Raw genomic sequence first — 12,777 nt, 5'->3', positions numbered from 1 at the left:
GGATTTAGAGATGAAATATGAAATGAAAACATTTGCATGATCAAACTAAAATTGAAATGCATGCTGACAGACTGCAATAATAAATACACTTGATTATATATATATAAAAAATATATATCAAAGGAAATATAAACAGTTTAAAGTCTGTAGATGACACTCAACCCCCCCGCAACAAAAGCTATTACCGGTATGTGTGGGTTTGAGTGCGTGATTATGCGTAAGTGTGTGTTGCAAGCACGTAGATGTGTGTGTGTGTGTGTGTGTGTGTCCGTGTGTGTGTCCGTGTGTTTGTTGATTCTGCACTAAATCTACAGCTGCAGCAAAGACAAATACAAATGACGAATTGTAAATTTTCACTCATGCAGTATCATTTTAAAACAGGGGATTGCTCCTTTAATGGAGTGAAACAGTACCGATAAAGTTGCAGCTGAAGGTGTAAAACTAAAGAAAAGTCTCTGTAATCTGATGGCTCCTCTTCTGTGCCAACTGTGTGCTTTTCCCTCTTTAACACGAATTATACAAGGCAGATCTGAGATACTGCGTACATTAAATAGGACAATAAAAGACCGTTTCCTCTTCTCCAACTCAACTCCTATTTCTCTTTTCTTGCTTTTAATAATTTGACCCTTGATATTGTACCGGATGGTAAACTGAAAACGTGTTTCACATTTCAATGGTTGTGATTTTGCGCACAGGCTTGGAGTCACACGGATCATCGTTTAATAGCTTATGCGTATATACACTGGAGGCACTGACTACAACACAAATCCGCTTTATTGTATAAGTCTGTTTGTATTTACAGACACATTATCTCATATAAATAGAGTTGATCGTTTTCTAACAATACCCCCACAAACGGTCACATTTACAGCCTGTGGGCACGTTCATTATACCTCTCAAGTGTATATGGTGACTGGATATAAATGCATCAGAATGCCACGATGAGCAGTGAAAAGGTCCTATGACATTAGAATATGCAGCCATATAGGGCAGCGGATTGATTTTTAACTATCTTTAATTCTCCATCACATTTAGAAATCTTACCGATCACTTTAATGACTCACATGACCTCATAGCCACTAACATCGTGTATTCGTTGAGCTTCCATCACCGTGATCGCGGCTTCACTGGTGGGATGAAACAGCGGGGAAACAGCGCTGCCTCTGCTCGGGGTTTACCCGGCATCCCACTGCACGGACCCGGGGTCAGAGGGAGGGACGGCGGCCTGTATGGAGAAGAGAGGAGGAACTGCTACTTCAAGCTGCAACTTTTTCCTCTTTAAAATCACATTTAAACGCCAAATGTTTTCTATTTTTAACAGTGAATAAGCCATTAGACGGTGTGTCGTTATTGTAATTTCAACAATTAAAACTATTTCAGTATTTAACCCGCACACACTCTCTGTTATGCAAGCATTTCACTTGACAAAAGTAAAGTTTGCGTAATTCATGCACCTTATTTTAAACTGTAGCCTCAAACTGTCCATTTCTAAAATTGCGTAGAGTTAAAGTGCACCATTGACTATTTTTGAAAGAGTCTACCAAAGACTAAATTGTCTAATTAGTAAATTACCGAGGACATATTTGCTGAAATGACTCCACTCTGTGTATTTCCCAGGCTGGGCGTGTGGACATGAAATTAGAATGCTGTGTAGTTAATAAGTGAGCCTAAAGCGCTGCAGACACGTTTAGAGAAGACCCGAGGAGCCAGAGAGCTGAAAGTGTGCTGGATTTCCCTGCTCTGCATCGGGAGAGGAAGGGGAAAACCAGCACCAGAGGATCTGCTCCGTCATGGGGCTCAACTCCATTTGTAAAGGCTTTTCTGCGGACAGGAGAGAGCCAGATGTAGCCTAATGTTGAATGCAGCATGGAGAGACTGGGCAACTTTTAACATATACAATTCAATCAGTTATCAACAAGCCCGGGTCACTGCCGTCTGTAGTGGAGAGAGTCCGTTTATACAGCATGGTCCTGATCAACAGGGAGGCAAAGTGAAGCCTTTTCTCATTTAGTTGTAACACCAACATATTTAAATGTCTGCTGTATACTAAAAACACTAAAAATATTCTCCAATTGCTTCAGTTTTCTGTTCCTGTGGTGTTCATACAGCCCACGGCTCCTATTAGAGGTTTATTTATGAATTATTCATCAGCTTTAACCAGGGAATAACAACACTATTACCCATTACACATTATATTGACTCTTTTAAGTTTGAGGAAATTAATTTCTCATCAAGACATGAAACGTGCTTTAAGTAAAAATATGCAAATCTAAGTTTATGAGCTTTTTCTTAAAATAAATAAATAAATAAATAAATAAATAAATAAAAGGTAGGCAAAAAAGCCCCTTAGTGACAGTATCAGCTATAGGGACAATTAAACTTAATATGTCTTATAGAAATGCAGATTTTGCACTGACCCACATTTTAGACATACGTTTAAAAAATAAAGTTTGAAATTCCTGTTGTGCAGTTTTTTAAAATTGCTTAATCCTATTACACGAGTGATTGAACGTGACTCATGTTTGAGCGTGTTTCAATGCTCACACTCAGCTTTTTTTGTTGTGATTAATCTCATATCATGGTATTTAAATTTGAATTGTTTATCATAATAAAACATATTTTAATCGCGCTGTTAAAAAAAACACTCAAAAAAAAAAGAAATAGAAACTATTTGGTGAAAAAACTGAATGGCAACCCCCTCCTCCACACACACACACACACACACACACACACACACACACACACACACACACACACACACACACATACACACACACACACACACACACACACACACAGAGGAGTTTCTTTGTTGTAAACTACAGTAGAAACACCTTGACAAGCACAGACTTACCTACCTCTAAAAATGACTAAACTAAACTCTTCAATGCTGAATATGAAAATGTAAATTATCTCACTTGTATTACAGGATTTTTTTTTTCCCTCCAGAGTTTGTCCTGTTGGAGAACTTTCCTTCAAAACATATTTAGAGTATCTACTGAAAAACAAGTGAAGTATATGAATAATAGATTAAACTGCAATCAGTAAAATGCAGTTTTAAATTCATACAGTGTATTAAAGGTCTGCTTGGTGAAGACAATTTAAGGCCCCACAATGTTGATCTCTATCAGATGATTAAAATGTTGCACAGCCTGAAAAAACTCATATCTGGTCACTGGCTCCCCTTTTATAAAATGACAGGTCAGTTGAGAGCATTACACACTATAGGGGGATTTGAACACAGGCCACAAGCAGCAGTGACCTTTGACCCCTCATACCAGGGAGTTAGGACAAGGAGGCCAGGGATAAAAAAAAAAGCCACAACAACTGAGGTTTTCCACTGCTGTAAACACAGGAGACATATCACAAATGTATCTTTTATATTATATATTTATCAAAACTAAATCTTTTCACCGAGTCAAACTTGATACATGTTGAAAGCAGGTAACACATTCAGCTGAGCTCTGATGAATCCAGAAGTAAGTTCTTCCACTAAAGCAGAAACACTGACTCAGACTTATCTTTGTCAGCGGGCCACACATATTCAGGCCACAGCTTGTAGATTATTGATTAGTATGTCAGTGCCATTGCCCCCTTGCCTAAGTCGGCAGATATTCTCACCCACAGCCTTTCGTGCTCAGTTAGGGCTATATGTCAAACGTCAAGAAGATGAAAAACACAGCCTGTTGCCTTGCTGCAGGGCACGCAGGCAGGAGACACGATGTGTCAAAAAGCAGATTTGAACGAATGAGTTTGCTTTCTTCTCTTCTTCCACTGAAGTTTCGTAAATTGGGTTGGTGGAAAATATAATAGGACACTTTTTTTGGGGGGGGGGGGGGTGTTGTCTGAGTGTTTGCCAGATAAGGTTTCAGCCAACTTTTTTCAGCCACTTCTTTATTCTGGGTGTTCAGGATGTGGGACAAAGGGGAAAGCTGGGGATTCAAGCCTCATTGTAACTAACGCTTAATTTGACCAGGGAGTGGGTGTGGAAGGTGTTCACGTGTGAATAAAAAAAACTCACTGAATTCTCCTTTAAAAATCCTGAAGCGGTTTAAAAGTTGTGCATATAGTCAATTGTGATATTATATTACATTATTTGTCATTTAAGGTATCAGTAGACAGATTTCAGGTTTAAAATTTGTGCAGTTTAAAAGTGACTTTTACATTTTTGAAGCCAGTTTCCTCCATCAGTGTTCCTCTTTTTAATTAGATTTATGATGTGTCTTTCTTACTGTAATATTGTTACAGACAATTATAGTACTCAATTAACAGTTTACTGACATTATTATATTTTGTGTCCTTTTTCAAATGTGTTGTCAATTGAATATCAGGCTACTTTAATATAAAATGTTGATATTTGCTTATTTTTGATATTTTTTAATCTCCTGTTGTTTCTCTCTAGTCAACTTTTCTTTTTATCTTGACCACATCAGTTCAACACTAAACTGTTAAACCATTTTTTCTGAAGTGTTTTTGTTTTTTTCTTTTCTGTTGTCGTCAAACACATGAAAACGCCCCTGATGATCCAGATCTGATAAGATCTGCGTGTTACAGTGGATCTTCATTAATAATTTGGCCTGATTGAAGATTGTTTGGAGTGTAATCCGAGTCCACAGAGCTCGCTTGCCTTCCCCCCCAAGGGAAGAAAAAGTAGCAGATCGCCGTCAAAAAGTCTTTTTTTAAAATAAGGATATTTAACTTCCATGTTTAAGCACAGTGGTGACTTCACACTAAGGACTCGCAGCTCATTATTTAATAAAGCTTTAGGTTGTAATAATTGCATGTTAAGCCTGTGCTGCGTCCTAATAATCAATTCAATCACCAATGGACTGTTTTCCTAAGCGATTACTTAATTAGACATATTAGTTAATGGACGTTATCTAATTGTTAACTCGTACGTTAATCAGCATGTCATCAAATTTGCTTTTTGGTTATTTTTTGACGTTTCTGACACACGACTAATCTCCTCTGACCTCTCTCCCACAACTGTGGTTTTACTGGATGTTTTTGGTTAATCACGACCCTCCTAAATGTATTTCCCCCCCCCCCCCCCCCCCCATCACCCCTTCCCCTCAGTTGCCAGTCCTCTTTTATGGATTCGTGGTTGAGCAGCTTGTAAATGAATTCGTGAATGCATGAACAAAGACCAGATGCAGAGGAGTTTTGGGGGTACGCAACAACCATCTATAGACCAAACTCCTTTTAACAAGCTGTGCGCACAGAGACAAGAACCAGGTACTGTTCTAAGGAGCTGATTGGATGACATGTTGGTCAAGTTTCATTAACTGATTGACACAAAGTGGGAAGTGATCATTTACTAATAGTGAGGCACTATAGACTGGTTGTGTATTATTCAGGTTGGCTAAAAAGATGAAAAATCCTCAAAGTACAGTATAAGCAGTTGCATTAAATACAATATATTAAACAAGAATAATCTATTTTTAAAACCTGTGTGTGAATAACAAGCTGCTAAAACATGAGATTTCCCATTTCTGTGGACCTAAAATAGGCTGCAACTGCTTCATCTAGCATTATAATATATTTTTTAAACAGATAAAACAATTTATTTTTCTTTTTTTCTTTACATCATTCGGTTTTTAATTTTCAATTGAGGATTGAGTTACCCATGACTTCCTAATCTACTCATCTTGTCTCATTTTAGTTTGAGCAAAAAAGAAAAATAAGAGCAGTGTTTCTGGACCCTGAGCTTTCAATCTTTAAGTATCACTACGTTGATAAATGCACTGTACTGGTAACCATCATACAGGCCACTATCCCACGAAGCTGCTCAGTCATTAGTGGATATAAAACCACAATTTATTTACATGAACATATGATATCCTTGCTGTAGAGAGAGTCTGCTTGGCTCACTCTCAGTAGGATTCACTGTTTCCTACACTTTTCTGTCTCTTAGAAACACTCCAAGAAAAGAAAGAGAAACATGCTCACCAGGCCAAAACATTACTCGATTAAAAAGAAAACGTAATGGAGCCGTTACACACAGGCTCACTTGCTATTATAGTTTAGAAAGATGAGATATACGGGGAGACCTGGCCTTATCATCCGAGATCAATGTGCTTAAAGGTTTAATTCAATCTGAAGAGTCTTGCCTTAATTCAGAAGGGGGGGAGTAACCTAGAAAACCAAAAATAATTTGATTGGAAAGAAGAAGCTGTAGTCGTCAGGATCAGAACAGAGAAGCAGAAACTGTTGAGTCCATGTATGAGAGATGAAACGTTTTTCTATGGAAATGTCTCAGCTTCTTTTCTCTGTTTGTGATGGTGGCGAAAGAAAAGGTGGTTCAGCTTTGACCTCCAGTCTCTGATCGTCACCTGAACAACTGTAATTTTATTTTATTTATCTATCCCCCTGAAAAGAGCACATCATTATAAGACAGATCATGATTTGGTCTTCTTTAATTTCCTTTCATATACTTTAATGCCAACAGATGGACGCGTTAAAATGATATAAAAATGATGGGAGACTGAATTTACCGGCACGTTTTTACCTCCACTGCTTCCCTGCTTATAAGAAAAGCTTAAATACATTATCTACTTTCAATATCGCTCCATTTCATGCGACTTCACAGTCTACCGGAGTCAGCTGTGCTCTTTTCTCCGGCGGACTCTGGGTCCTCGGTAGGGGCGCAGACTGCAGGCGCTTACATAACGCTTCGCCTGTTTATTACGACTCTCCGTTACGCAGCGCCGTAACGCTGATCCAGCAGCTTCTTTTTGAAGATTTCGTTGACATGATCATTCGTTAATTATATCACCGCATGCACCCGTTGCAAACACAGCGCGGGCTTAACGAATTAAGCAGGTTATTCGCGCTTAGCAGGCCTGAGGTGGGTTTTACGCACTGCCAAGACTACAGCGCTATATATGGATGCTTAGGGTTTGGTTAGGAAATGTTTTTCAAAGTGTGATCCGGGGATCTCCAGGGGTCTCTGAAGGGGCTCCAGGGGGTCTCGCAGCAATGAAACATAAAGCTTTTTCAGTATGAATTAATTCCCATGAAATGATACAAATTTGATGCGTAAAAGCGCGTCAAATATAACTTTCACTTCCATGACTGTTTTGCTTTCTTATAAGTGATTGAATCAATATGCAATTAACAATAAAACAAACTACAATTTGTGGTATTTCTGGAGATTAAATAAGAGCAGTGTGGGTTTTTGTTCACAGGCATACGTGCAGTTTGGGTTTTAACGTCGTGGAAAGGTGTGAGAGTTCTGGAGCGCAGAGACGAAACGAAATCGCCAAAATATGCGCGTATTCCGTATAAAAAATGGACAGAGAAAATGTGTTTGATTCCCCTTACTGTGCCTCTCTCTGCTACAGTCAACATGAGGAGATGGTGCAGTCTGACAGCGCCCCCTGCTGATGACAGTGAGCTGCGGAAAGTCCTCTTAAAGGGGATGTCTGGAGAACCGGAAGAGCTTTTTAAGGTGGACCGGTGGAGTTAGCTGCACGACGGGGACGCTTCTTTCAGCAAAGGGCTCACAGGGCAAACTGGACTCAGAAGAAAGACTCGCAGCGAGTTGTGTTGTGCTTTTACGTTTTTCAGCCTCCCAGCTCAGACTTGCTCTGCAAAAAAATAAGTGTCGTGAGAGGAAACTCAAAATTGTGTGCTTAAGTGACACCTTTCTTAAACCAAGTACAAAAATATCAACGTTGGATAGATAATTGTTCTCATTTCTAGTTTAAAACCACGTTTCCGGGTATTTCCTTGAATTAAGCAAATAAGTAGAGATCCCGACTCAAGCAGAGCGATAATTTAAGATATTACACACTGTTAAAACTCCAGTGGATCACCCCGTTGGCATTTTACTCAAGAAGAAAAATACGTTGTTTCTGTATAGATAAATAAATCAAAGTAAAGAGCAGTTCAGATTCATATTTAGATTGTAAACCCATTGCTGCTCATATAGAAGCTTTATTAGATTTTGCTTCATTGTAAAGACTTGTGCAGGTTGGTGGCAGATCATGCAGGTTCCTCAACTGGCAGAAGGATAATTTGTTTTCCAGTAACATAATAAAACATGATGTGAATATTTGTGGATGCTTTTAAGGACACCTATATGAATTTTTGATGCTAGTGAAAGGATGCGGATCTGATTCTGATCCTCTGATGATCAAACAGGCTTCAAACGGGCCACCGGACATTAACGGAATCAAATCAATAACGTGTTGGGTTTTTTTTTTTCCTTTCCATTCGTGCCTCTGTGTGACCGTCATGTCGCTCATCATGTGACGGAAAATCTAATGAATCCATCTCTTTCTTGGGTTCCGCGCTGTGGGCCCACCTGAGGCATGTTGGCACAGAGCCAGGTCACTTCAGGCCAATTGAGGTTATCTTAATGAAACGGTTTAATAATGACAAGAATTACCATAAATGCAAGGAAAATACACACAAAGAGGAGGACAGAATAACAAAAGCAGCACACGCTCCTCTTTTCCCATGCATGTTTTCTTCTGTGTGCTTTAACGTGATCACTAATGATTTTATTCGCCCTGTTAGACTGTTAAATTATTTTTTAGTGTCTGAGCATCATAAACCAACAATTAAAAAAAGCAGCTATATCTTTGTACATGTGGGGGGGGTTCCTCACTTTGCATTGAAAATATTCTAACATTGCTATTTTGTATTCAGCTTGACTCACTGGTGACCTTTGTAATTGTAGGCTAATAATGTGATTTTCACGGAATGGACAATATAACAGAAACACGACGTATACAGTATAAAAATCATATTTTAAAGGGCAGCTATGTAAAAAAAAAAAAAATCCTCAAACATCATGACGCCACGTGCCAGACACTGGAAATATATTGGATGAGTAAAAACACGAGTTCTCCCAAAAAGACTACAGAACAGAGGTTGAACAGGTTAGCTTCATACAACACAGCAAACTGCAGCCTTTAATAAATAGCTTTCTGTTTTCTCTCTAAAATTCAGCTATTGATATTTTTGTAAAGTGCAATATATTAACAGGCATGTCATTAAAGGTCGCTTTTCATGTTTGATCCACTGTAACTTCCTCTCCCTCCCATCTGCATACAGTCCCATTATCTCCTCTACGCACCCAGCCTGTGATGTTAACACCTGCCTTTCTCCTCCTTTCCTTTCCTTTCCTTTCCTTTCCTTACCCTTCCTCTTCCTCTTCTCAGTCTTCACCAAACAGTCTATCCATTAGCTGCCCCTCTTCTTCTTTGCGGCCTTTATTCTGAAACTTCGCAGATCAGCCATGTTCAGAGCGTTTCTTTCTACGTTCATTGCGTTGCAGTGTTTCTGTCACGGCTCGTCTGCGGCAGGTCACGGGGAGCAGCCGTGGTTCATGGGGTGTGTCAAAGCCAGCAGCGGACTTTATCCAGCCGAGGGTGTCCGTGACCTTGACCCGGTAACCTGCTCTGTTCGCTGCCTGGATGAAGGGTGAGAGAGCATGATGAGGAATAAGATGAATTTCAACCCCAAAAGCTGGTTTGGATATTTTGTGTCGTAAAATTACAGAGAAAATACACCGTAGTGATTTTTACCACCAATATTTTATCAAAGGTGTCACAAATTATAGGCCTAATGTTTTTTATATATTTTTTTTTTATTTTTATGTTTTTATAAATGATCAGGCACAGATGATGTGGTCTCACTGAAATACATTGAGGTAGGCTGTAGGATAAAAATCCAAACATCAGGCCGATTTATTATAGGGAAACAAAAAATGTCAGGACAGTCCCCCCCCCCCCCCCCCTCGTTATTTCTTATGTCATGCTATGAAAAAATGGCTTAAAACTTCGCATTGAAAAGCATTTCCAACAAACCAAAAAGCCTTGTAACCTTTGGACTCAGAGAGATTGGCTGACTTTTGCACCACTCAGACATGAATTTGGGAACACATATTTTGTACTGTTTGCAATACCATGCAGTCTGTTGCTGCAGAGAGTTTCACTCTTATTAAAATTAACCACATCTTGGATTCCCAACATCTTTCTAAAGCAGAAGATATGTAAGGAGGAAGGGTGCTGCATTTAGATACTATTTTGGAGAGTATTAGGCTATATTAACCTTAACTATCTGTTGTTGAAGGTACCAGACTGCAGCATTAACCCCAGAGAGTTGTTACTGTGGTAACCAGCAGCATGATTGGACAGTCAATGAGTGCTTCAACACATCTCTCCACGAAGGGTTAAAGGACATCAGAGGAGACACTGAGGGACAAAGGTGAGACATGGTGCTGCTTTTTCTATTTCTTTCTTCATTTTCTTTCAATATTCCATCAGTTACTATCTCCTCAGTACAACTTAATGCTTAAAATTCATGAAGGTTTTGTGTGTGTAGCTTTTTTTCTGTTCGACCTGTCCTGGATACTTTTACACCAAATGAAGTAAGTCAAATTTCCATCTCTTTTCTTTTCCAGCGTGCTGTACCTGCCTGTTGGAAGCAGAAAGGGAAATCTGGCACTCTACAGAACTAAAGGACCCTTTCTGCACAGCATCAGTCTGTCTACCTCTCCAGACAGAGTGCATGCTGGGAGGACTTTTGTCTTGGAGGTTTCTGGAAACCTGGCTGGACGCCCCAGCCAGCCCACAGGTCAGCTGCTACTTTGCACACTGTAGGTTTTGTTCCTGGAAATATGCATACAGTGGCTGGTGTGTCAAACCTGACACAGAGGTGTGTTTAAGTTAACAATGAAAAGAGGGGTTTTCCCCCAGTTGTGTAACAGAGTCTGCTGGGTTCTTTTCTTTTTCAATTCATTTATTGATTAATTTATTTTTATTGTTGTGTTTTTTGACATTATGTAAAGTATTTTTAGCTTCATTCATTGAATGATGTTTTGATGAAAAAGTGTTATTATTAGAGAGGAAAAGTGTAGTGGAAGCTTCAACTTCAGACTTCATTTTAGAGAGACTACTTTAAAAAAAAAAAAACTTTTCCCCCATTCTGCAAACATAAAATACATCTGCAAACCACAGTTAAATTAAATCATTCAACCTAAAAAACAATACTGTATGTGTTACACTGATGTTACAACAATTCAAAGTAATATCAAAGCTGCTGCAGAACCATGTTATAATAGAATACCAATCATTTATGTAGATTATATATTGAAAAATAATACCAAATGTTTAATTATCATTAATATTAGCAAAGATAAAATGCATTGGAATAATTGATTTTGATCTCATTTTAAAATAATTATTTTAAGAATGTTTTGTTTATTTTGTGGTTGGTAGTTTTCATTCACTGGTTCATCAAAAAAGGAATCAACCTAAACAGTGGCAAAAATAATAGGTATCATTTTGTTAATGGTTTAATAAATTTACATTATTTTAAAGTACTTTTTTTTCTGAATGAGTTTTTCATTTTTATTTTCAGGGCTTGTGGGTGTGGGAGAGACGAGCCTCTCTCATGTCACTGTGGACTTTCCGGGAAAGACCACTGAGGGTCAAAGTTCACATCATGTCGACGTGTTGGATGACGGTTCCTTTACTTTGTCATCAGACTGGATTTTAGAAACTTCAGGAAAACATGAAATTAGTGAGGCTTATTTGCGTTCAGTAATTAAAAATGAAGGAATTCATCTACTTTTAACCATGAATGATTACAGATTTGATCTATAACACCTACTACCTCTCCACCTTTCTATTTTGTTTATAGATGTCAGTGTCTCCAACCCTCTATCCAGACTCTCCTCCACCCTGCAGCTCTCTGTGTTGCAGCCATTTCCTGACGCCTTGGTGATCTCTTTGTTTCATGGCCCCCTGGGTGTCCCCTCCTGCACCCCCAACATACAGATGAACTCCCACAATATGACTGTGAAGGCAGCGTACGTGGGCGACCCTGTCACACTGCAGGCGTACGTGGCTGATGGGCTGGCAGCAGAGTTCACCTGGTGGTTTACTGACAGAGAGAGGGAGGAAAAAAAGGGGGTGGAGGAACAGAGGACCGGTGTAAAGACAGACTGCCTCCCAAACACTGACTGTCTAAACAGCACTGTGGTATGTAGAGACTGAGAAAATATCACAACTATTTGACACATATGCAGATATTTTTAATATTTACTACTGTCTGGATCTGATAAGTTATTCCTGTGCTCATGAATCAATAACACTTCATTATTTATGAGGCAACTTTGGCACATTGTTGGCCCTAAATGACAACAATATGTTTTTGGCCTGTTTGTTATTACTTTATAGCAAAGCACAAGAAAATGATTTATCTTTTCTGACTGCATTTTTATCCTATTTTCATTGTCTGCTTCAAATAACAGCTTAAAATATGGAGGAACTGCAGTATAATGTTTTTACATTAAACAGGACTGTAAATATCTGAAATTGATGTAGTGAACAATTGTACTTGGAGACATATAATTTTATTTATATGGAATTTAGGAAGTTTGGTTATAAAATGCATTTCATTAGAATTATAAAGTTGTCAAATATAATTGATCTTTGAGGTAAGTCTGGGAGGCTTTTGACAGCAACTGTGGTCTTCTAACAGACTTAAAAAACATGGCAAAAATATATTCAATTTAACAAGACAGAGCTTTAACAACAAATTCACTTTTACTCAGGCTTTGCTCAATTTAAATGATGTCACTAACTTTTATCATTTCATAGGGTTCAAGAATCACCAGTTCACAAAAGCACCATGAGCAATAAATTACACTGGCAGCTATGTAATGAATTATTTGACATCCTCTTCCTCTATGATCATGCACACATGTAGCTTGGGTAGGACTGGTAGGGGGGAAGAGAGAAACCTTGTAAGCTGTCCCTG

At 38.7% G+C, this 12,777-nt stretch overlaps 1 protein-coding gene across 1 annotated transcript in view; it reads left to right on the top strand.

Moving 5' to 3' along the window:
• Positions 1–5,135: 5,135 nt before the first annotated feature.
• LOC128382331 (polycystic kidney disease 1 like 1) overlaps positions 5,136–12,777 on the top strand; it is a 34,257-nt gene continuing 26,615 nt past the window's right edge. The window contains exons 1-7 of the mRNA XM_053342331.1: positions 5,136–5,235; positions 7,344–7,458; positions 9,241–9,432; positions 10,084–10,218; positions 10,415–10,587; positions 11,374–11,478; positions 11,656–11,996. Coding sequence (XP_053198306.1) covers positions 5,136–5,235; positions 7,344–7,458; positions 9,241–9,432; positions 10,084–10,218; positions 10,415–10,587; positions 11,374–11,478; positions 11,656–11,996 — 1,161 coding nt within the window. The remainder of the gene's footprint in view (positions 5,236–7,343; positions 7,459–9,240; positions 9,433–10,083; positions 10,219–10,414; positions 10,588–11,373; positions 11,479–11,655; positions 11,997–12,777) is intronic.

Source organism: Scomber japonicus, chromosome 21, assembly GCF_027409825.1.
Source record: "Scomber japonicus isolate fScoJap1 chromosome 21, fScoJap1.pri, whole genome shotgun sequence".
Lineage (NCBI taxonomy): Eukaryota > Metazoa > Chordata > Actinopteri > Scombriformes > Scombridae > Scomber > Scomber japonicus.
The sequence above is the reverse complement of the archived record's forward strand: the minus strand, read 5'-3'. Positions and strand labels throughout refer to the sequence as shown.